The sequence below is a fragment of the Fragaria vesca genome, linkage group LG1 (assembly GCF_000184155.1).
Source record: "Fragaria vesca subsp. vesca linkage group LG1, FraVesHawaii_1.0, whole genome shotgun sequence".
Classification (NCBI taxonomy): Eukaryota; Viridiplantae; Streptophyta; class Magnoliopsida; order Rosales; family Rosaceae; genus Fragaria; species Fragaria vesca.
In genome coordinates, this window is record NC_020491.1 from 7,100,424 (window position 1) to 7,125,380 (window position 24,957).

General features: G+C 37.7%; 5 protein-coding genes across 5 annotated transcripts; 3 read left to right on the forward strand and 2 right to left on the reverse strand.

The window, feature by feature from the left end:
- The first annotated feature begins 2,336 nt into the window (after nucleotides 1-2,336).
- LOC101294404 (probable flavin-containing monooxygenase 1-like) lies at nucleotides 2,337-5,087 on the forward strand. The gene is made up of 5 exons (XM_004288953.1): nucleotides 2,337-2,759; nucleotides 3,196-3,436; nucleotides 3,976-4,157; nucleotides 4,254-4,606; nucleotides 4,745-5,087. The coding sequence occupies exons 1-5, from the start codon at nucleotides 2,337-2,339 to the stop codon at nucleotides 5,085-5,087; spliced, it is 1,542 nt and encodes a 513-aa protein (XP_004289001.1).
- A 370-nt stretch (nucleotides 5,088-5,457) lies between these two features.
- Nucleotides 5,458-6,883, reverse strand: LOC101305298 (peroxiredoxin Q, chloroplastic-like). The gene is made up of 4 exons (XM_004287618.1): nucleotides 6,610-6,883; nucleotides 6,381-6,518; nucleotides 5,990-6,079; nucleotides 5,458-5,888 (listed from the first exon to the last, which is right to left on the reverse strand). The coding sequence occupies exons 1-4, from the start codon at nucleotides 6,799-6,801 to the stop codon at nucleotides 5,670-5,672; spliced, it is 639 nt and encodes a 212-aa protein (XP_004287666.1). The 5' UTR covers nucleotides 6,802-6,883; the 3' UTR covers nucleotides 5,458-5,669.
- A 3,091-nt stretch (nucleotides 6,884-9,974) lies between these two features.
- Nucleotides 9,975-10,989, forward strand: LOC101305590. Its single transcript, XM_004287619.1, has 2 exons — nucleotides 9,975-10,229; nucleotides 10,611-10,989. The coding sequence occupies exons 1-2, from the start codon at nucleotides 10,051-10,053 to the stop codon at nucleotides 10,744-10,746; spliced, it is 315 nt and encodes a 104-aa protein (XP_004287667.1). The 5' UTR covers nucleotides 9,975-10,050; the 3' UTR covers nucleotides 10,747-10,989.
- Nucleotides 10,990-11,396: 407 nt separating this feature from the next.
- Nucleotides 11,397-15,637, reverse strand: LOC101294702 (respiratory burst oxidase homolog protein E-like). Its single transcript, XM_004288954.1, has 13 exons — nucleotides 15,061-15,637; nucleotides 14,775-14,934; nucleotides 14,272-14,320; nucleotides 14,026-14,139; nucleotides 13,521-13,943; nucleotides 13,046-13,429; nucleotides 12,859-12,954; nucleotides 12,655-12,770; nucleotides 12,247-12,577; nucleotides 11,981-12,166; nucleotides 11,762-11,890; nucleotides 11,589-11,667; nucleotides 11,397-11,506 (listed from the first exon to the last, which is right to left on the reverse strand). The coding sequence occupies exons 1-13, from the start codon at nucleotides 15,635-15,637 to the stop codon at nucleotides 11,397-11,399; spliced, it is 2,754 nt and encodes a 917-aa protein (XP_004289002.1).
- Nucleotides 15,638-21,541: 5,904 nt separating this feature from the next.
- Nucleotides 21,542-23,157, forward strand: LOC101294986. The gene is made up of 3 exons (XM_004288955.1): nucleotides 21,542-21,917; nucleotides 22,368-23,011; nucleotides 23,120-23,157. The coding sequence occupies exons 2-3, from the start codon at nucleotides 22,429-22,431 to the stop codon at nucleotides 23,155-23,157; spliced, it is 621 nt and encodes a 206-aa protein (XP_004289003.1). The 5' UTR covers nucleotides 21,542-21,917; nucleotides 22,368-22,428.
- Nucleotides 23,158-24,957: the final 1,800 nt, after the last annotated feature.

Genomic DNA, 24,957 nt, shown 5'->3' on the forward strand with positions numbered 1-24,957 from the left:
CGGTGCAGACGTCCGCAGCTGAGAAAATACTATATATATATATATAAATATGTGGATTTATAGTGTTAAGATCGACTTGGAGATCAAGGAGTCAGCCAATACATGCCTAAATTATAGAGCAAGCTAAGCATCTGAATTTTGAAAAGTCTGGTCATCAGGATTATTATACATTCTGGAAGATCAATTGAACTAATAGCTCTAGCTGATATATCACTGTGTGCTTACTGGAGGTCTCAACGTTCCTTACAATAAGCTCTCTCTGTGGAAAGCCTCCATCTATATCACGACCGCCACCTAGCTCGATTTGATCGATCATATATTGGACTCTTCAAACGTTCAAAGTTTCCAACAATATCCATCAAAAAAAAGTTTCCAACAATATATTCCATTAATTGAACCAAACAAAATGGGTCGATCATCTGCATGCATGAAATGAGAGTCAATCTCGCTCTCACTGGATTGCAGTGGTTTGAGGCAACTGCTTAATCCTAAATCCTAAATCTGTCTTAACTTACGTTTGCTTGTATGGTTAAGTACTATACATACGTACAAATTAGTTCTTTTCCATCGTATACGACCTATGTTTTACACAAAATTATCCTCGTTAATCAAAGTTAATTAGAAGTCGAAGCACTATCATAACCTAGCTCAGTCCTCGATCGGGTCAAGCTCAGCTTTGAAATTGCATAAGCAATTTCATTCTTTGTTTGAATCCGAATTGTCAACTAACAGTACTACTCCACCTGTATGTCTATCTGACTAGTAGTATTGTTTTTGATCGATCAAACAGAATAAGCATCAAACAGAGATTGAGCTCGATCCCTTTTCGTTCATTTTTTCCTTTGAAAATTCTATATCTGGCTATTTCATGGCTTACGTGATGGAGAACTTTGTCAATTGATTTCTTGTTTTAAATGCTAAAACAGAATATGTATATATGCTTGTACGAAATATTGAAAAATCAAACCAAAATGGCCGAAAGATAATTACTGTGTACTTACTTCGTTTGAACATGCATACATGCATGGAAACCGATGACCCAAATCTTTACCAGAGACGTACACCTTGAAATTAATCAAACCCAGTGACTGATCTCTATATACATACACACGAGCTAGAACGAAATCATGCATATATGCATAATACTTTGACTCATCTAAAATATGAAGTGGTAGTTATTACGACTTTGATTAGAAGTGTTTTCACATTCAGTCTCTGGATTTCAGTCTATAAAGTGATGACCATGTTTTCCTTAAAGCTTCCATTTAAATTCTTGGATGCTTCCTAATTTTACATATTATACATGTATATATGCATGAGTTTTCTAAATTGGAGTTTGGAATATGGAATGCTACCTTTGCATTTCCGGTATACATACATTAGGTACTAATTGTTTATATAATAGACTAATAGTGCGAAACAGTCTTCACTATGTATATATTTTTATAATTATATATATACGTACACACTCAAACTCCAAAAGTATACTTCGTCAAAAGACTATATCAAAATGGATCTTGAATTTCAATTTCTTTCATTCTTATATAGGCTTTCAAATCTTTGAAACTCCAATCTGCTCAATGAAAGTAGAATAATCAAATGGATTAACATATATAATACGGATAAATAATCGATTTTATTTTATGAGAAAATCGGCCAGCCATGTTTTAAGTTTGGCAAGTTACGGTTCATAATTTGCTTATGATCGACTAAGTTATTATATATATGATCTAGCTCAAACAGTTTTAGTTTGCATCAAGATATTGTTGGGTGAAATCTACAATTTAGAGCAATTAAGCAGTTGCATTGGTCTCACGACCAACCTAACTTTATTGATCTTTAATTATTCAGCCTTATATTAGGGTTCGAACAATTTGCATAAAGATATCCATGTAGTCTATATTCAAAAGATTCTTACATATATTCTACATTTCTATATTATATATGATATATCGTATAATTAAGTGTTTGAAGGGCACAACGAAATTCAGCTAATACCCGTATACGCAATGAATGAAAGTCACAACGAAGTGAAGGAAAGGTCTCCCTTCATTTCCACCAAGTGATCGAGAAATGTTCATGATGGACGACGATCATCTTCTTTAGTTTTACCCTAGCTAATTAACCTACGTACCTTTCTTTGATCTCAAAATTCCACTCAGTCGACATTTGAAGCTTCATGCATAAGTTCCCACGACCAACAACAACCATTGCATTACATGACTCCTCGCTCTCCTATAAATACCTCAGCTTTCTCATGGTTTTAGCACCAAGAATATCGAGCATACCACCTTTTCTCCCAAAACCATTTCAAACAGAGACAAAGCGACCAAAATATGGCTCCGGTGGTCTCAAAAGTAGGGATTATTGGTGCCGGAGTGAGCGGCATAGCTGCTGCGAAACACCTAAGCCATCACAACCCTATTGTCCTCGAAGCCTCTGACTCCATTGGAGGGGTCTGGAGGCATTGCTCCTACAACTCCACAAAGCTTCAGTCGCATCGTCGCGATTATGAGTTCTCTGACTTTCCCTGGTTCGATAGGGACAAACCTGAATATCCTTCTCACCTTGAGATATTGGATTACTTGAACTCTTACGCAGAGCACTTTGATGTGCTCAAGTTTGTGAGGTTCAACTCCAAGGTCGTCGAGGTTCGTTTTATTGGTGACCGGGAAACCACTGATGCAGGTTTTAAACCACCGGCGGGGCAGCCTGCTTGGGAAGTTGCTGTGCAGACCAGTGGTGAAGACACCATTCAGGTTGTTCATCCATATTTCATATTCAATTACTGAATTGCATGCATGCGTATAAACCCTACTCTTCTTTGAATCAGTTGTAATACTTTTTGCTCTAACCTTGCGCTTGTGTGCAAAATAACATAGCTCATACAGTCATACTACTTAATCAAGTCTCGAAGTGTATAGGATTCATTAGAAACTTTTGGCAATGAAATAATTTTTTCATTTTATATAGTTTTCTAACATTACGATATATATACTGTACTTATTGGTCGATCACATTACATACAAGATGAAACTCATGCATGCCTTGTAGTATATATCACTATTTTGATTTGTTTTTCAAACTAAATCTCGACAAGACGAGTGCTGCTATCTCATCGATGAGTTACTGTTCTACTGTTATTATATGTTTTCAGCGATGCTAATTTTGTGTGTTTATTCTTTCGTTATTAAGTGGTACGCCTTCGAGTTCCTTGTGGTATGTATTGGGAAATATGGTGACATACCCAGAATCCCTGAGTTTCCACACAACAAAGGCCCTCAAGCGTTTCAAGGTCAGGTTCTGCATTCTCTTGATTACTGCAAACTAGACAAGGAAGCTGCTTCTGAGTTACTCAAGGATAAGAAGGTCGTCGTAGTTGGATACAAGAAATCAGCCCTTGATTTAGCTGTGGAGTGTGCTGAGGCAAATCAAGGTAATATAGCTTAGCCTTTACGTTCATAGTTCTACATCATTTGAATTATAAGGATACAATATACAAGGCATCTGTAACTATTAAGAAGAAAGATTCACAACGAAAAATCGAAGATGAATATAGAAAATAATTAGTTAATTACATAAATAAAGGTAGGTGTATATATGAAGGTGTGAAGTATTATAGAAATAAGTGAGCTACCTCTCAATTTCCACGTTATGGGATTGGAATTTGCATGGTTAGATTTTCGCACAAGTCACAGTGTGTACAGCAAAGAAAAATCGAAAAGGTCATTGAAACTGTCAAACATCGATCTGAAACATCAATATAAGCTGGTCTCAACTGCTTGACTTGAACATGTTTTAAACGATTCTAATTTGGGATGGTTTCACTTAACCTGATTGGGATTTCCCAATCAATGTTTGACTTAAAACATGAAATAGAATTCCACAATCGTACTATTCAGACTTGCTTTGGCATTTCAATCACATTTTCTGTATTTCTCATATTGGTTATTATTTTTGCATGAATTAATGAAGGACCAAAAGGGCAACCATGCACAATGGTGGTGAGGACTCTACACTGGACAGTTCCCCATTACTGGGTTTGGGGTTTGCCATTTTTCTTGTTCTATTCAACAAGGGCGTCACAGTTTCTCCATCCAAGACCTAATCAGAGTTTCATCAGGACCATCACCTGCCTTCTAGCTTTATCTCCTTTGGTAAATAACTACACAAAATAACCTTGATTCATATTCATATGTAGCTTGGATAGAAAATAAGTAACTAGTCTATCTGTATGTGTTGTGTGTTCACAGAGGCATGCAATTTCAAAGTTCATAGAATCATACATCCTGTGGAAGCTTCCCTTGGAGAAGTATGGACTAAAACCAGATCACTCTTTTGAGGAAGACTATGCTTCATGCCAGATGGCTATCACACCTGAGAACTTGTTCTCCGAGGCTGATAAGGGAAGGATCATGTTCAAGAGATCACAAGGAAATTGGTGGTTCAATAACGATGGAATTGAGTTTGATGACGGCAGTAAGATCGACGCTGATGTTGTGGTCCTTGCAACTGGTTATGATGGTAAGAAGAAGCTCAAAGCCATATTGCCAGATCCCTTCAGAAGCTTGTTGGAATACCCTTCTGGTATTATGCCCTTATACAGGTAAAACTAATGTTGCTATCTTGTTTTTCTGAATCACTAATAGTTACGTGAAATATTGTTTAACGTTTAAGATTTGTTCTAAAGTATGACCGATAACATAACATATGTCACATTAATATGGATTTTTATTTTCTGCAGGGGTACAATTCATCCTTTGATCCCAAACATGGCGTTTGTGGGTTATTTGGAGAGTGTTTCGAACCTGCATTCGTCTGAGTTGCGCAGCATATGGCTGGCTCGACTTATAGATAATAAGTTTAAGCTCCCAAGTGTGGAGAAAATGCTGGAGCAGACAACTAAAGAGCTGGAAGTGATGAAGGACACCACCAGGTTCTACAAGAGGTTCTGCATCTCTACTTTTAGCATCAACCACAGTGATGAAATTTGTGAGGAGATGGGATGGACATCTTGGAGGAAGAATACCTGGTTAGCAGAGGCATTTAGCCCTTATGGGGGTCAAGACTATCTGCAGAAATACTGAACCTCAATTTATTAGCAAACGAATTGATTACTATCCTATTGAAATTTACAATTGTGATGTTCTTTACATTAGGAATCAAAATAAAGATAATCTATTTACATAAGAATTTAGGAAAGCAATGTGCAATAGTGTATTAGTGATTCATAATTCATTCATCCCAATAAAAGAATCTGTCAATTGTCTAGCTACCTTTTGAATTCCCAGAAATGTATGATGTCATAATATTGCAGAAGGCAGGGAAAAGAGTTATAATTAAACATGGGCTGCTTGTAATAGTCACAACGAATTTGATATTCCATCACACTCTTGACTAAAATCTTCCACACTGATAATGACCCTCTCACTTGCAACCAAGACTATACTTAATTTTCATTGCCAACAAACGTCATGCTACAATATATAGTTTGGTTTCATATATAGGAAAGAAAACAGTTGCCTTTATACTTTTCAAAGGTCCAAGAGAGACCAACAACACTAGAAACCATGATTGGCTCTCAGTCATACAAAACTAAGGACTTCTGTAACCCTATGTAGAGATATAGAATGGACAGAGTGATGTGGAAAAACTAAACCAGGAGGAGTTTAAAGGCTCTGAAGTAGCTTGAGTGTTTCATCAATATGCTTCTCGGGTTGGAACTGGTTGTTGTAGATGAGTTGAACCACTCCATTCTTGTCGAGAACATAGGTCTGCCTTCCAGGCAATGTCCCAAACAGATCTGATGGCACTCCCCATTCTTTCCTCACCTTATTACCTTCATCACTTAGTAATGTGTATGGAAGCTTGTACTTCTTTGCAAAAGCCTACATACAGGTCAAATTTCCAATCAAGTCACAAACTTTCCGAGTCTTCAAGCATGAGTAATGAGTTGCAAGGATTACTAGAAAATTCACAGCAACATTACCTTGTGTGATGCTGAGTCATCACCACTAATCCCAACAACCTGTGCTCCAGCTTTTTTGAACTTCTCATAAGAATCTCTGAAAGCACAAGCCTAATGGAATATCAATTTGTCAGTGTCAGCAGTAATCAAAGGTTCAATCTTTATATGGGTGATGCAAATTCCAATCTGACTTGCATCTCAAGAACAATCTGATCATATATGGAGCTTTCCCTAGAAGCTCTAACTCTGTAGTAGAAATCACTTGGCAAAACTAATCTTAAGATAAGCAAAGCACTGTACCACCTAACCAATATAGGAAGTGAACATTTTCAGATGATTAAATTTCCACTAACCTAAACAAATGCAAGAATGTCATATATGTTTTTTGTTTGCAACAGAAAAAAAATAAAACCTGTTTGGTGCACCCTGGGGTCTCATCAGCAGGGTAGAAATAGAGAACCAAAGGCTTTCCTTTGAACTTGGAAAGGCTGACGGATTTACCATCCTGATCTTTCAAGTTAAAATTTGGGGGAACCTTGCCTTTTTCCACCTGCCAAAACCACACAAAGCCATAAGCAATCAATAAACCATCAATTACCCATAAGCCACACATCATATGAGCACAAGTTAAAGCAATGTACCTTGCCACAAATGATATTCATCCCAGAAGAGGAAGATGGAATCGGCAAAGAGGTAGAATTGGAGAGCTTGAGGCCATAGAATTGGGAATTTGAAGATTTGGAGACTAGTTGAGAAGATGGGTAGTAGTGTCTGGGAGTTTGAGTGGGGAGTAGCGAAGTGAAGGTGTGCTTGGGGAGAGAGAGGGAAGCCATTAGAGTGAGATGTATCAGGAATGGAGTGTGTGGTACTGTGAAGTATGGTGAGTAGTGATTTGAAGTGGTGTTTTTGTTGGGTGTTTACATTTGTTGGGTGGAAGATAAGGGAGTGTTGGAAGCACATTAGCCTGTTGGATAGAATTGGCTTTGAGCGTGGACAATTGCAGACCCCAACCTTCTATTACTACAATTTACACTGTAAATCTGTAATAAGTTTTTTTTTTTTTGTCTGAAAATCTGTAATAAGTTAATCTAGAGATTTGAAGGCTTTCAAGGCTTAATTTAAACCGGGCGGTTTGTAAACCTGAACCGTCTCAAACCGGTTTAAGAACTTGGATGATTTGGACTGCCACGAGGATCGAACCCAAGTTCTGTGTTGTGCAAAAAAATAAGTTAATCTTTGTGTGGTTCATGATGTGTTGGATGTGAATAACAATCTTGTATCGATTTCTTGTAACTTATTGAATAGCAATCTTATATTTCCTTCAACTGATAAGGTTGTACATGAACTTGATTGTGTACGATATGCAGAGAATACAAACATGTCTACAACTCAACCTGGCAATTTAACCCATTACCCGCTACCCGCCCGTTAACCGTCCGTTAATAACCCGCCTATTTCCGCCCCATTACAGTTTTACACCAACGGGTTGACAACCCGCTAAGAACCCGCTAACTAATAGGCGGAAACGGGTTACCCAACGGAACCCACCCAACCCGCTAAAAAAAAAAACAAGAAGCAAAACTGATGCAAAGGGTAAATGGTTTACAGTAAACCTAAAGAAACAAAGCAGTTAGCAGTCTCTCTCTCTCTTCAGATCGAAACAGTCTCCCACTCTCCCTCAAACCAGTCTCTCTCAGTCTCTTCCTCTTCAGATCGAAACAGTCTCCCTCAAACCAGTCTCTCTCGGTCTCTCCCTCTTCAGAAACAAACCGCGCCAGTCTCTCTCCCTCTTCAGATCAAAATTCAGGTTGGTTTTTGTTTCCTTACTCTTCTGAATTTATTGTTTTTGGTCAAAATCTGAACTGGGTCTGAGATTGTTGTATGAAATTGGTCTTTGATAATGATTTTGTTGAATTATTGACTGCTGGTGTTCTGTGGGTTCTTAATTTTGTGCATTTGGTGTTTGTGAGTTTGTAGTTTTGACGTGATTTCAGTAGGCTTTCTGGGTTCTATACATTTGATGTGTGTTTTTGGAACCCCTGCCTTGATCGGAATTCCTACCAAGGCTCAGTATTAGTGTATTACTGTATATGAAAATGTGAAGCTAACACTAGCTGGACTACCTAGGAGAGAGGTACGAATGGTGGAGCTATACTCTATTGGGATCATCCCGTCTTTTTATCAGTAGGGTTAACAAATCCTTGTTTGAAGTAGGGTACCAGTATATTCCATAAAACTTGAAAAGCATGCGCCTATTCCTGATAAGAATGATTACATTGTGCTAAGTCTTTGAATCAGCATGCGCCTATTGCACTTATCTCGTAAAGATATGAATACTATGAGTATACGGTTTGCATGTGACGTGCTTACAATTCATATTTCTACGGTAACATCCGAGTCTGTATTCAGTATTGTTGGTAGAGTATTGGATCAAAATCGAAGCTCACTATTACCTGAAATCGTTCAAGCATTTTTATGTTGTCGTGATTGGTTATTCAGTAAGAAAGGTAAATTCTCTATCACTTAATCACTGTATTAATTTCATATATTTTCATCTTGTGAGTTTCATTTAATTTTAAATTCACTAAATTTTTTAATATATATTTCAGATCAACATCACACTGATTGGGAGCAACTTAGTGAAAACGTGCTAGACTTGACATTGGACGGATAAAGCAGATCATAACAAAAGAGAAACAAGGTGGGAGTACTACTGGGTGTTTAGCGCAAGGTGGGAGTGTAGAAGAGAGTACCTAGTAGTAGTAGTAGTAGCTGACTTGTGTTTGTAGTAGCTGATTAGTTGACATATGATGTTTGTGTCGAGAGAAACCAAATTTGAATGAATGTATGAAACTCTGCTGCATCTTTTTTGTATATGAATATCAGGTCTTATAAACTCTGCTACATCTTTTTTTTATATGTGATGTCATTTGTATGCAGCAAATATATACGAGTTGGTCGGCATCAATTTTACAATTAGATATTAATGTTATAAACTTATAATTGCATAGAAGAGGAGTAATATTGTTGAAGCTGCATTTCTAACAGGTAAAAATAAAAAGGAATATTAGAAGAGAAGAAAAAAAATATAGGTATTTGATTTGATTAAAAAAAGAAAGATTTAAAAAAAAAAAAAAAAAAAAAAAAAAAGGGAAAAAAAATACGTTTTAGCGGGTCTTAGCGGGTTCCAACGGGTAACCCGCGAACCCAACGAGTTCAACCCGTTACACCCCGTTAAGCTAATTAGGTGTAGCGGGTTGAACCCGCTAACCCGCCACAGCCCGCCCGTTAACCGCCCAACCCGCCCATTTGACAGGTTGATCTACAACCAAAAACTGTCAAGCTATAGTACATCGTAATGTCAATTTCAGTACATGTGAATAACAATCTTGTATCCATTTCCTGTTGTATGTGTGCTTTTTAGAACTTGGATTTGTATTTGTGAAAAAATGATCTAGTTAATAGTTATGCAACAAGAGCATATATATGTCTTTGTATTTGTGAAAAAATGATCTAGTTAATAGTTATGCAACAAGAGCATAAATCTGTAAGACATATATATGCTCCTACAGTTCTGTTCTTTATTCGCTTTCTGGAAAATAGATTCTGGTTTTTGCTACTGAGCTTCCCAAACTTGTTTTGGTTTGTGTTTAAGTTGAGTTGTTCATGTATTGTTCAGGGATGAATTTGTATATGAACTTGTGCTATAGTCAAGTGAACTTATATAGTTACTGCATGAACTGGCAATACTACTGCTGGATTTGGGTAGGGCTTGTATTTTCGAAACTAGCAGCTGTTTCGATTCATTTGTCCTTATAAACTATAATAGATGCTAGCTGCTCACCTTTTATTTAGGGTTTATATATTGAAACCCCTGCTCACTTATAAAAATAAAATTGTCACAAAAATCATAAAATTGATAATGAATTATTATGCTTGTTCAAAAAGAAACTAGCTAGTGGCTTTACCAAGACTAAACCAAACCGAAGGGAGTCTCAGCTCTCAACCCGGTTAATAAAAACCCTCACAAAACCCCCAAGTTCTTCTGAGTTTCTGAAACATTGAGACCCATCATCAGAGCTATGGAAGGCTTTCAAAATTGGTTCGGCAAAATCAAAGAAGATCTGAAAGCCGCCTCTGAAAAAGTTTCATCCTCCTCTTCTTCTTCTTCATCTGCTTCCTTCAAAGCTCCTGGTTCTGAAGAAGGTCTCTCTGCCGTGTTGTCTGATCAGTCTCGTATCATAGTCGCCAAACCTGTCAGGTAACATACCCTCTAGCTCTATCCTTCTCAAAGTTTAGAAATTTCTGATGAGTGAATTGGGTTACTCAGTTGTGAATCTTGTCTTTGACAAAAACTTGGATTTGTGAGAAATTTCATCAATTTGTGCTATAGGACCATAATGGGTTATTGTAAGTAACAAATATGCTACCAAAGTTTGGTTCTTTAGTCGCTTTTTGGCTAATTCATTCTGGGTTTTGATATTCATGTTGTGTTTTAGTAGAGTTGTTCATGTATTGGTCAGGCATGGTTATGTAGAAGTTAAGTAAACTTCACTGGTTGGACTGAACTTGCAATGTTGCTGCTGGAACTGAATGTCTATGATTAAACTGAATTGGTAAAAGTTTTGATGTTTACTTGCAGAGGAGTGGTTTCACTGTGGACATGCTCAAAGTTCTGTGCAATTGCTTTTGTTGCTGGGATCATCGTCGGCTATACCCTGAAGCGACGCGTTAAACGCTGGGCTAACAAGCTTCTCAAAAAGATCCGAGATGATTGATTGCACCTAGGTTGAGTTATGTTATCCCATTCGGTAGATTGTCGTCAATATACGAGTGATTCTCTGACATTAGTTGTGTAAAGAGTGCATTTTTAGGAGTTTTCAGCTTCTGTTGTGACAAATGCATCTCACCTTTTCAAAAGATATTGTTATCCTTTATGAACTATTATGGTAAAGCTCTACTTGTGAGGCTGAATCTCTTGTTTTCGACTAAATTTTTATTCCTGTGGTTATGAATTCATGCATCTGTTGTTATATGTGATTTAAGTCCCGAATAAAACTATAAGATGAATTCTGCCTGTTTTGTTTGTGATTTATATGAGATGAAGATGTGTGAAACCACTCCTGCAACAAACCTGAAAAATACATATTGATGATTATGTGATTTGAATACTGTCTCTGTCAATCGATATAATACTTCATCTGTGAACTTTGGAAATAAATAGTACGAGAACATCAATTTTCATCTTTTTCTCTTGTTTGATTGATATTATCTATGACATTGGACTATATTTCTTTATATATAGGGTAAACAATTGCATTTACATCTTTCTGAGCTACTATTATTATACATATATGATTGCTCATCTATGGATAATCAGAATGATTACATAAGAATAGCTGCACCATCTTTGTGTAAGTTCCTAGTTTTAAAAGTACTCCTTGTGGAATTCAAAGCGTGTCGATGTCTTCTGGCTGAGCTCAAGTGATAGCATCTTCAGCTCTTTTGCTAACATTGGCATCCCACAGTAGAATACCCCTGCAAAATTAAGTATATTCTTAGATCCAGTTAATTTTGAAGTGTCAGTTTGACGTGTATTCTTCTGGTAGAGTTTCTTTACCTACTGTCGAAAATGGATGCTTGGAAGCTATCTTGGTAAACACTTCTTTCCAGTTAGGTCTTGCGAAGTGAGTCATTACCTGCAAATCATCATTGTTGAAAGTTCAGTTATTCCCTAGGTACAAAATTGCCCGTTTACTGTTTGTTGAGGGATGTGGTAATGAAAGATCATACACTAGTGCCAGATAGGATGTCAGTCCCATGTTTGGCATGGTTGAGAGCTTGGACCATGGTGATTAGAGTCGATCTTGCATCACCCTCTTCATAGACACTCGTAAGGTAGTTGTGAAGTTCAATCTGACCCTGTTAAGAGAAAAGGATAAGAGAGTCAGGAAGCTCATCCCCAAAGTTATGTAACTATGTTCTGAAAAGATTAGAAATGCATTGCTTTACTTTGTGATCCATTTCTGCCACTTCATCCATGACTCCTTTAAACCACTCGAAAGAGCCAGGTTCTCTGGTAACCCAATAGAAATGAGCATTTGTAGTCCTCTGTGATTTCTTCTTGTCATTTGGTGTCAAACAGGATGATGTAAAACTACTTAGGCTGTCTGATGTACTAGTTTCTGTGTTTGAATCCTATGACAAGTGCATTAACTTTGTTACAGAAAAGAGAATACTAGATACTGAGAAACAATCTAAGATAATATGGATTGTACCGTTTGTTCTTCTGCTGTTCTTGTACTGTTAAGAAGATCTTTAAGGATGCTTACAAAAGGAGTAGCTCCAATGCCAAGACCCACAAGGAGTAGGACATCATAGTTGCGGTAGTCCTGTGCCGGTGCCCCATATGGACCATCAAGAAACAATTTGGGTTGGTTGAATAGTCTCCTTTGATCCATAGCAGTAACACTAGCTTGATGAACTATAGATATTGAATGATCTCCCTCAGAAATGGCTCGCTTCAGTTCTTTCGTCCAGTCTCCAACTGTCCGGATATGAACACTGAGATGGTCATCCCCAGGTGCTGATGTGATGGAAAATGGGTGCCTGAAAAATCGCATTCATGAAATTAAGAAAGGGTGAGAATGGAAGGGGAAGTTCGTGTCATGTGGAATCACGCTTACCATTCAAATGGGGAGATTGATGGGCATTGTAGAAATATGTATTGCCCACTTCTGTACTTAAATCCAGGTGGCTTGGACATGATTAAGCTGATAACATTTCCGGGTAGGTTTGAAGCCTGTTAAAGGATCAGAAACCACCTTATTATCTACAAACTCTCAAATTCCTGAAACTCAGAGGTGTAGAATTTAGTGAAGTTCAGACACCTTTAGTATCTTAACTGCATAGTGTTTTGATCTACATGTTCGGATACTGCGCTCTACTACATACAGCAGAAATGGAACAGAGATGTACATCCATGTCTGGGGCATTCAGGAAGAAAATGTCATAAGAGATGATTACTGGTAGCAGTTCATAAATGAGCCTCAATTTTTAGTCACTCAAAGTTCTTACCGTTTTCTGATACCACTTGTGGACAAAGTACAAACAGCTTCCATGGATGAGTAGCAAAACGTAGACCAGACCTAGCAGATGATGAGAATACCAGAAGGCATTAAACCCAGTCAGTTTGTTGAAGGGGGCAGGAAGCCTCACCATGTTCTTCCGAAAGTGACTCGCTGCTAGTGTGAATGAGATAGCCATAAAAATCACCATCAGAATTCCAGTCAATCCCTCTGGTCCAGTGAATAGGAATTCATACGTTGGCTTTTTGCCGTGGAAATCAGCGGATATTGGCGCAAATTCTTCCGGAGATGACTTTACTAGACGAGGAAAGTCACATGCCACATGGTTCCCAGCATGAACAATTATTCCAATTGCTATAGCAAATGCAATCATCTGTTGGAAAATATCAAACAGTTGTTCAACAAAAGATAGAAGTCACAGAACCAGTGGAAAATGTGTGATTGACTACTGACTAGCCCTTTACCTTGTGGAAGTTAGTACTGTCATCAAAGGGAATGAAGGACCTAGCTCGTGTTGATCGAAGCCATGTTAGCGTGTTACGACAAACAGGTAAAAGAATGAGGGCCATGTTAAGCTTCAAAGTTTCTGCCGCACCTTTGGCTACTGGCAAGCAATAGCGGATGACTTCAAATGCTGCTTTGTTTCTGTACTGGTAGAATTTCCAAGCAAAAAGTGAAGCCATTGCAACAATCCACAGTAATAAAATCCAACCGCGCTGCCAATTGTCTAGTATGAGACAGTTAAGTGAACGATTGAGTCTCCGAAGCAGATTCTTGGGTCGGAAGGAACTCAGGTTCTGACTCCAAGCTACACTTACTGCACTCAATGGTCTGCTATAGTCTATGTAAACATCCCTCTGTAAAAGCAGTGCTTCCAATTGCCAAAGCTGAATAAAGGGTGAGTGAACATGAGAGGCAACGTTTGAATCATTGACATGAACATCAATACTCGAAGGTTCTCATTTTTACCTCAATATAACCAAAGTTTTCCGGGTCTAGTTCTTCCATTATCAATGAAGCATATTCTTCTGCTTGTTCTTTCAGCTTTGATAGCTTGTTTGCAGAAGCACTCAGCATTATAAGCTATAATTCAAAGAGACATTCATTGTAAGTTCATACCAAGTAAAGCATTACATGACTGCTAGCACAATAGTTACCAAGTTACTATGGAATTCTAGATTAGGAGATTAACTAATTACTGAACAATTTCTTTACCTCTTGCACTCCCTCCCTTGTGATTCTTCCATCCTCATTGCTATCTGCCCTGAAAACAATTCAAACCGAAAATTTTACAAAAATGAAAAAAGGAAAAACTTTTTACCAACTAAACAACTAGATAAGAGTCATAAGACAAGTGAATTTCATGGGTAAGAAAGTCATGAACTTTATGGTGGGTTAGAAAAGCATGAACTACTTTGCAAAATTCACACCCACACAGATAAGGCAAAGATTGCACATAGTTCAAAACCATTTTAGCCTAAAATTTTCAGAGATCTTGAATCTTGATGGGGGTTCATCTATTCAAAGTAGATAGAACACACAAAAGACACCACCAAACGCAAACAAGACTCTCCAAAAAGAGAATCTACCCAAAAACTAAAAACAAATTAGTGCACTAATCTGGCGGGTAATTTGACCATAATCTGGGGCCGTCGATTTGTTAGAAATTGGACCTTAACTCTCAAAAGTAGACCTGATCAAAGGCTGAGAACACGTACATGTCGAAGAAAATTTGAAGGCGCGCATCAAAGCTCTGGTCCGAAATTTGTGACCAAAAATCACGAAGTTCTTCCTTGCTGATCTTCGTAATGTTCTGCCGCCGTCTCCTGGCCAATGTGTCAAATATCCCCACCGCAAACTCCTCCGAGTCCGCCATCCCTTCACACACAGCCAACGCATCATTTTCAAGTTTCAATAAAAGAAGTTACACGTTACATTAATGTATCGATACATTGCTTATATTATCGCAACAAACTATAACTTGGTAGAAGTTTAGATTCTCACCTATGCATCGACCAAAGTCTGCTCTGGCGAGCAATCCGTCGACGGCCAGCGACTCGAACCTGGCCTCGACTTGCTTCCACAGCTCCTCGGCGTCGCTAGGTCCGGTGGTCTTACTAATGAACCTCAGGCCATTGAGAGCTCTTTGTGCGCCCGATCTCGTCCGTTGAAGCTTCGCCTTCAACCTCCTCGCCTCGCGTGGCGGGAGCGGGAGCTCGCTGGAGTTGGACGACGCTGCGGTCCTCGAAGACGTCGATCTGATCAACCACCCGAATGTACGACGAAGGCTCCGTGACGTGGCGGAGAGGCTCCTTCCAAGCATTCCTGGCCCCGTCTCCTCCTCCTCCGACGTGCCGCTTGCCACCGGCGCGACGCTGCACACGACAATGTCATCGTCGTTGTTGTTGAGCTCTAGTGTGACCTCAACCAGGTCTTGGTTGTTGTGATTAAGGTCGTTGAGAAATATAGGCAGCATTGCACCGCCAACTAGGTCTTGGCGGTGGTGCTGTCGATCATGATCAGATAAGCTAAAGTTTGATCTCGCCGAACCAAACGAGGACCTCGCCGGCGACGTCGTCATTATATAAAGAAATTTCAGGCCAACTTAGACTGAACTTATGTGGCGGAGTGAGTTGAAACGATGAAGCGGTGGAAGGGTTAATTGGGTCACACGTTTGGAGTCGGATTGAAATGGTGTTCTAAGAAAACAAGACAAACACCTCTCAACTGATCACTCCTACACGATTTCAACGCTTTTGTGGTTTCCTCTAGAGCTGTATGTGGTAGTTGAGATTTTGCTCATGAAGCCAAATGTCCCCGAGACAATTATTCCACTTGGAGAAGATTATATACCAGGAATCTTAGCTCTCAAAGACAAAATAATACTGCATGTTAAATTTTTGTTGTAGTTTTGTCTTTTGAGAGAAAGTGTGTGAATCTAAGAAAAATAAAAGGAAGAAAAGATTTACATTTCTTGCAATGCACTTTTTCTTTTTTGTTGAAACAAATATTGCAATGCATCATTATGTATACGGCTAATTTTTGCTATTGCGTACACTTTCATCACAGTCATTTTGTTATTTTTCCTCAAGATCGTATCCTAAATTTTATTATAACAGTGATTAATTCAGACGTACTTTCTGCTCGATTGGATTAAAGAGAGATCAGAAAAGGGAGATACATAGGGAGATGCATGGAGGAGCTACAATATATGGGTATGATATATAGTGATACAATTCGGAAAGAAATTATATATAGATGCATGTAAAGAGTGGCATTACATCGATGTATCCAGTATACTAGTTATATCCAACTATTAGCATCATGAACGCTCTGCGTGGCCATTTAACCAAGGTCAGGAGGAACAGTGTCTTTATTTTAGATGAATAGTGATGCATGGAATTAACTAATTAAGCAGATCATTATAAGAAGGGAAACAGCGAGGAATTGTAGTTTAGGGTTTAGGATCCAATAGTATATAGGTTGTTGATCCGTCAGCCTCACAACTCGATTGACATAATCCACCAAAACATGCTTGCCTCTTTTTTTCCTTTTCTTTTTCTTGTAAATGTAACTTCAATTCATAACTGATCGACAAGTATATATTCGCTAGCTAGTTTAGTTGATTTATCATACATCTAAAGTTTAATTAACGCATAGACCTTCAAAGTGGTCTCTTTTATTTAATTCGTGCATTATTATTTTGAATCAATATAACTTTCTTAATATGACTTATTCTCTCTCAAGTCTCATGTTTAGTTATTTAACTTTATTAATTATTGGTAGGTTTGCAACGTCGATCTCATCACTTGGTGCTGGATACTATTATAAGCATATATATGGAATTAGCTAGGCTCAATTAGCTAGTTCGCCTTTTAATCAAGTTAATTATGTATGGAGCTATGATTAAAAACACGGATCAATGAAGCCGGTGTGGTATATATATTATGTTTCAAAACTCAACTGGCAATTACAAGAACTAGTTCGAAATTAATTTTGAGTTGGAATAGAGCCATTTTTGTCGTGTAATGATCAAGAAGCAGAACTAGTTTCATATTAATAGGATTAATCCAAAACATCCATTTAATTTCTCGCATAATATCCAATAGCAATGATAGATGATTATTAGTTAATCCTGCATTGACTTTGTTCAGTTGTTGTGTCCTTTTTTTCCATTACCAAAATCCAGGGAGGTTCCGAGTTACCTACTTCCATATAAACGACTATTTCAACTTCGAGTATTATATGTAGATTCTGTGTGTGTGTAAATCTATATTAAAGGAAAACAGGGTAGGTGGATCAAACTTAATAATCAGACACTTCGTACAAATAATTGTTTCGGAACTCAAGTTTACAAAGTATTTGGTTCATGAAAAACTAATTAAACTTATGATTTTGTTATTAATTATAAGTGATGAAAGAATGATCTTAAATACATTGATCTAGCTAGCTCCAATATCAAAGGAAGTGACAAAGTAAAAACCAATCGATCAGTTCCAAACCCTAGCTAAGACTTATATATATACTTAACCAACTGAAACATCATGTATTTTTTTTATACTTTGTTCGAGAGGACGATCAAAATATATATACATTTTTCGGAACATTTTCTTTCTAACACGTAGTTAAATAGCAAAAAGTTGTTCATTTCCTCGTTTTATTTTGCAATAGTTATGCTAAAGAAAAATCAGTTGGAAACTACTTGATCGTTAATTTCATTGTCAATATGTACTACATCAGTCTCAGTACATAGCAAAGACACATAGTACATATATAGTTTTTTTTTTTTTTTTTTTTTTTTTGAGAGTACACATAGTACATACTCAATGTTTATAAACAAAAAGGTAAATTAAGAGTTTAACTGTTTAAGACATCCGCGAACAAAGATTTTCATGAACCTCATTCTCTAAACACATATATTTATGAGAAGTTCATACGGGAAGGTGGAAACTATGTGCCGTACGTTGAAGACGATAGCGGAAAACAATTAGGTAGGAAGGGAAAGCTAGCTCTATATCACTTGTATAAGGTTATATATATTAAGTTATATATAAGGTTCGTGTCTCCCACTCCTACCTAGACTTCACGTACATGAAGAGTTGAAGACACAGACTGGTGATCGACTTGGTGCCTTGGTGGTGGTCTAGCTCTCCTTATAACTTCCAGTTTCTTATATAACTACTTAAATAATAAGCCAAAAATCTTCTGAAAGTGATTATGTATTTGTTTGTTCTTCGTTTATGAATTTTGCATCCAATTTGTACAGACTTTTGCTATATGCTCTTTAATAAAAAGAAATCTCAAAGATTTAGCAAGGACGAACATTACGATCCATTGGTTTTCTCATAGATATGAAACATACACATTACCAGATGAGGCTGCCTAGCTTAGCTATATATAGCACAGGGTGTTGTTATCCTTTGGCTTTAGCTGGTGGTGTGTAACTTGGTCATCGACATCGACTACCTAACTAGCCTGTGTCATCGATCTTTCTTCTGGGAAATAAAATACGAATCGAATGTTTGATTATTACACATGAGACTTGGAGGATTAATATAATGTGGAATATCGATTGAGTTGGTCGACTGGCGTATATAATAAGGTCTTTATGTATTTGCTTACAGAGTTGCAGGGTAATAGAGTTGAAATTAGTGCGTGATTATTGATCTGGATTCTGGAGGGTACGTAGTTATAGCTATAACCTCAAACTTCGATGAAACAATTAACAATTTAACATGTATGGCTTTCAGCTAGGGCGTGATGATATTTCACAGAATGAATTACGTACTAACATTCCTACTTAACATCAAGGTTGGGAAAACCCAAGGTTGTCGACTTTGCTAATTACTTAATTTCACCATAATCATGATTAGTCAGTTAGTTAATCAGTCATAGAAGCTAGCTGCATGTACCTGATCAGATGATGATCGATGTTAACTTGCTTACGTTGAGCTATAGTACTTGCCGTTAAAATTAATGAAGTAGTTAAGAGTTAATTACTTGCTGCTTAATTAATTAACAAGTATAGTGGTGTCTTCTCTGAAAGGCATAGCTCACGGGTTCTTTCTTTTTTCTCAGAAGAAACAGAGACCATCTCATTCATAGGCACCACAAAGATTATTACACTATATATGAATCCAAAATCAGCTTATAGAAATAAACTGATCGATCACCCAACTCATTGACTTTCGTTGCATATTAAACTTTCAAATGCAGCTTGCTAGTTTCTTGTCACTCCTAATTGCAATTGGGTGAGTAAGTACTTCGTACTTCAAATGGTAATGAGAGAGCTGCATGTACTGCTTCAAATTCTGTAGGAAACAAAGTACCTTTTTAACCCAGTTTTAGGTTTTCTGCAATTGTACTCCCACCTTCGTACTGGAAATTAATCGATAATTTACCAAACAGCGAAAGGTAGTGAAAGCATAAGCAGGCTAGGGTTTGGTTAATTTGGTGAAACCTAGCAATCAACCAGAAGGGAAATTAAGTCGACAGATCAATCGAAACTGTCTTAATCCAGATATACGTAGTTTGTCATCATTTTGATGATGATACTATTGTAATGCATGGCCAGTTTGATTAAAGACAGTGACACAGAATCTATAGCTGTGGCTTAATTAGCAGCATTACTGAGTCCGGCCATTATCATTTCAGTTCACTTGTTAAAATCCTTTGAGTTGAAGCAATTAACTGAGAGCCATTGAGCCTCCATTGTTCGGTCGCTTTGATCTTGTTGGTTTTCAGGTTTCAATCTGAAAATTGCCAGATAGCTAGGTCATCCTAGATTCTATAATACTGGCTCTGTTCCAAGAGATAACTATATATATTGCGTAGGAGGTCCTCAGTTTCATCACAAGGCCGAACGAAAAGCCCACTAAGTTTTGGCGGGAAGAAGTGCTGCGGATGATGGTTATAAGTTTCTCAAATGAGATTGTTAAGAAGATGTCACCATTACAAAAAAATAGAAAATAAAAAGGTGATTCCAAAGATGAAAATCTTAATGCATATGCAAGAGGTTGAGATCTATTTGAAAATTATCTCATCCATTTTTAGATGCAGAATAAGGAGACTCCAGGATAAGTTGATGATTGTTTTAAAGTTCATCAATATTTAGAAACCCAAACAACAAAAGAACCTAATTATTAATGAAAATTCTTATACGCACGACGTGTATTTACACGATGCAATCTTAATCGTTCATAACAATTCATATGTTTGACTACCATATTTATATATTATTTTCTCTAATTATGACAGTTCATATATGTATGTGAAAATACATGCTGTGTACTGAAGATGTTCTCAATTATTAAACAAAAACCAAAATAAAAGAAGCCCAAACCTAAGCCCAAAGAGAACTCGGGCCTTAGGCCCATGATCAAAGCCCAAACCCAATTTGGATCAGAAGAGCCTCATCATGTTCTCCCAATCCAAGCCGTCGTTGCATCGCTGCACTTTCACTAATCACTATGGCCACTACTGCAACCGCCGGCATCGACCTTGACCATGCTACTATCGGCCAATCCCACCGGCCACGATCCACCGGATCGAGTAGTAGTGTAAAGTTTACCCATGAGTTGAAATGTGCGGTGGTAATCACATGCACAAAAGGCTTTGATGTGATGAAGAAAATAAAAAGGTATTGGAAGTAATGTTTTTATATTTGTCAAACCATTCTTAATATCAATCCTATCAACCAACAACCCAAACCTTTACCATCCAGACATTATATCTTTATCTTTATAAGACTTTGTAGTAATGTTGTGAGTATCAAGTTGCTTAAAGTAGTTATAAAACGATAATGCTTCAAGGTACGTTGTTGTATTCGATACTTTAATCTGCAAATTGTAACTTAAAATGCTTGTTTTTTAGTAGTTTACAAAAGATGCAAATGGGTAGGCATATAGTATTGCTACCCACTTCTAATACGCAACATTTGTTAAAGCTTCTTAGTAGAGTATTTCCCTAACATTATCAATCACTTGTAAAACACTCTTGCTTTATAAGTACTAGGATGCACATAAAGAAAAAAGAATATATGAATTCATAATGTCTCATTTCACCAAAAACAAATTTGCTCTTTCTTACATATGCACATATACGCTTTGATGTCTCATTACACCGACTTAATAAATATAAGTTTCATTTGTTTCACGTTAGATCTCGTCAGATACGTTTATAAGTCAAATATATTATTAATTTAAAGACGCAAAAAAGTAAACGGAAAATGAAGAGGTAATGACTTGGCAAAGGACTTGGGCTGTGGAGATTCCTGTAAAAGCACGTGGACCCAAACCAACAAAGTAAGCCCATGACGCGTATATTTACACTTTTCCAAATTTAAAATCCAAAAGTTTAATTAGCTAAAATCCCTCTCCCTATGAATACCCTCCTCCCCTGTATCTTCGTCCTCACCAAAGCACATTCATTCTCCACAACATAAATATTTTCCATATTATTGTAGTTTATTCATATCCTATAATGCATTTTGGGGTCTCTCACAGAATCTTCAATCTTTGATTTGATTTACTTCAGGGCCGTTGGTTTTGTTTGGCTGCCAGAGAAAACCGAAAAAACAGAGTGTGCCTCCGAAACCGGAGGTGAGAGAGACTCCGAAAATTTATGAGAGAATTACAAACAGTCAAACACATCATCCATCTAATCTCCATTTTCAGCTCTGGATCATGTTCTTATTTTTATTATTTTAGCAAATTTTTTCCTCTGAAAGAAAAACAAAACAAAAAAAATCTCTGTTTCTCCCTGAAAGGTGAGCTCTCTCGCTCTGAATTTTCCTTCCGAAGCTCCATGGCCTTCCTTCATCGGGTTTGCTGCTGATGTCCTCTTTCCTCCTCAATCCTCAGGTACCCTTTTCCATTATGTATCATTTCTTCATGTTTGTAATAATTTTGGTTGAGTTCTGGGACTTGTAATCTTCTATTTCTTTGTTGCATGGTTCTGTTTGATATTCTTCTGTTGTAGATCTTAATGTCTGGTAAAATATTGGCCTTGATTTGATGGTATGGTAATCCCAATTCATCAAAATTTTCATTTGACAGGCAACTCTGGAATTTGTTCTGATTTAGTTAGAAGCTTATGTTAATCTAACTCAAATCTTAGCCAAAGAAAAAAAATTGAGCTGAAATGTTGTATTAAGGAAACATATGGAGAAAGATAGCCCATGTTGGTTTTTCAGTTCATTTGATTTGATTAAGATACTTGAATCAATTTGTTGGAGATTGTACAATAAGGAACTTGGGTGTAAAAGTTTAGATTTGGTACAACTATTGACAATGATTACAAAATTTCTGTAGTGGAAGAAGATCTGATGAGACCTTGCTTGGGATTGTTTTGAAGATTGTGATAAATCTAACAATGGATGAGCATCATGGTAGCAGCAAGTTGACTGGAATTAGGCAGATTGTTAAGTTCAAAGAAATCCTGCAGAAATGGCAATCTGTCACGTTAGGCTCGAAAGGGAATAATAGCCCCAGAAAAGGGGGCAGTCCCCATTCTCGTTCGGATCGATTGGTAGTGAGGTGCAGCCCTCAATCCCATTCTGGTCGAAGGGTGACAATGGGCAGTCCTAGTCATAGTACCCTTTCGGCGGAAAACAGTCCCTTATCTAGTCGAGGAACCCTTTCACCAGCAATTAGTAGGAGGCTCACAAGTGTTATTGCTTGTGATTCGGATGAGGAATCATGCGCAAGCCCCGAGCCGCCATCTGATGTCCCCGAAGGGTATTTGGCGGTTTATGTTGGACCAGAGCTTCGGAGGTTCATCATTCCCACAAGCTACCTTAGTCACAACCTTTTCAAAGTGTTGTTGGAGAAGGCTGAAGAGGAGTTTGGATTTGATCATAGCGGGGGGCTCACTATTCCTTGCGAGACGGAGACCTTCAAGTACCTCTTGAAGTGCATGGAGAACCATCAGAAAGCTCACCCTGATGACACCCCAGGTAACTAGCTAGACATCATAACGTCATCATATTGAATTATTGGTCTCACATTTCACCGTGTGAAAATGAGTTCCGATGACATTCCCAATTTTTGGTGGTTTTTTGCAGCTGGAGCATGGAAATTGAGTGAGGAAGCAGAAGAGTAAGTAATTATGCTGATATTGGTTTTTAGTGATCCAGAATTTTAGGGCTGGTTTTCTGGCGTAAAGCAGGGTATCTCCTTGTGTGCAGACATCTTCTTGCTCTTTCCTTTTCTTTTCGGTTTTTCGTCATTAACAAACAATTAGGACAACCTTTTAGTTAGAGAGGATTCAGGTGGTGTTTGTTTCTGTTGCCTGCAATTTGGCGATACAGAATGGTGTTATGTATAAACTACATCTGATGTTTGATCAAGTATTAAACACATTTGTCCCTCCAGCACTTATATATGCCATTTATATTAACCTACAGCTTCTGACCAAAAGAGATTTCTTTGCTTATTTCTCAAGTGCTATTATAAACAACCTTGATGAGGCCAGAATCGAGTTCACAGCAGAATGAGATCTTCAACATCATGCATCTGATTCTTTCTTGGTTTTTTAAACTATGGCACATGCTTAAGCTTGAAGTCCCATATATAATGGCCTTCATGTACCAATTGTTTCTGCACATGGTTTCCAGAAACACAATCTCTAACTTCAGAAATAATTTTGTTCGTTCGGTTGGTATTATTGAATATCATATACCAATTGGCAGTTATATGTATATGATCATGTGAAAGACCAAATTTAAAGACAGACATTTTTGTATCTTTTAAATTCGATCCAGGCCAGTACTCCCCGAGATTAAACTGTGGGGATTAAACGACTTGAACTCCCTCCATGCACGACAGATTGACAGATTTACAGAACTGAAGATTGAGCCTTGAGCTTTGGTGGGAGGCCCAAATAACAGATCGATTGGTTTACGTTTACATCTAAAATAAATTAATCAATATTCGCCGTGAAGTAAATGGTAGGGATGGCAATAATCCCCAGTGGGTAGGGTATATGGGTATTCGACTCTACGAGAGAGATATATGGGGATAAACGAGTATTTGTTCTAGTATATTCTGTATCTTTCTAGATATTCTTTATGTGTCTTGGCCTTATGCCAATAGGATATGTAGTTAGACTAGATCTATGTATTCATATTCTTACCATATTGATATTGTGTAATTCCCTATATAAAGGGCTCCTATGAATGAATAAGATGATGATTCTCTTGCTATCTTTTTGTCTTTACACTTTATCCTTCATCACGTTATCATGCACTTTGTTCTAACCCTAGAACTAATAGCCCACCATTTTTTTTTTCAAACCCTAAAAACCAAAACAGGAGGTTCTCGGCCCTGCCTCGGCCGCCGCCGTCGCTTCTCGGCCGTCCACTCCGCTGCTTTCTTTTCATCCGATTAAGCATCCAAGTGTTTACGGTATGTTTATTTTACAACCCTAAAACTCTTCCAAGTTCAATAACCTCGGAGGAGATAAAGTGTTTTCTCCCTTTCTTCTACTCCATTCTATGCTTGGGTCGATGTATTTACAGTTACCAAAAATCCCAGAATTTTATTCGCGGGTCAAGTGTCACACCCCGGTTCTTAAGTTATTTTACGGTTATTTACTTTGGTGTTATTTTGGTCTTTTACCGTGTTGAGTAACCGTTTACTACTTAAGGACCCTAAAGTTGACTTTTTCTTCCGTTTGAAATTTGGGAAAACTTCCTTCATGAAAGTTGTAGAGGACGTTAAACGGAGTTCGTGGACACGCGGCACGCTTAAAACGGAGTTCGTATGAAGAAGTTATGGTCTAAAAACGAAAATTTCTATATTGGTAAAAAGAGGTAAATTCTTGTAGGCTTTATTTTGTGGGAGTTTTAAGTTTGGACTGGGTCAAGAGGGGGTCAAAGCCCAGCCACTCTCTCTCTCTCTC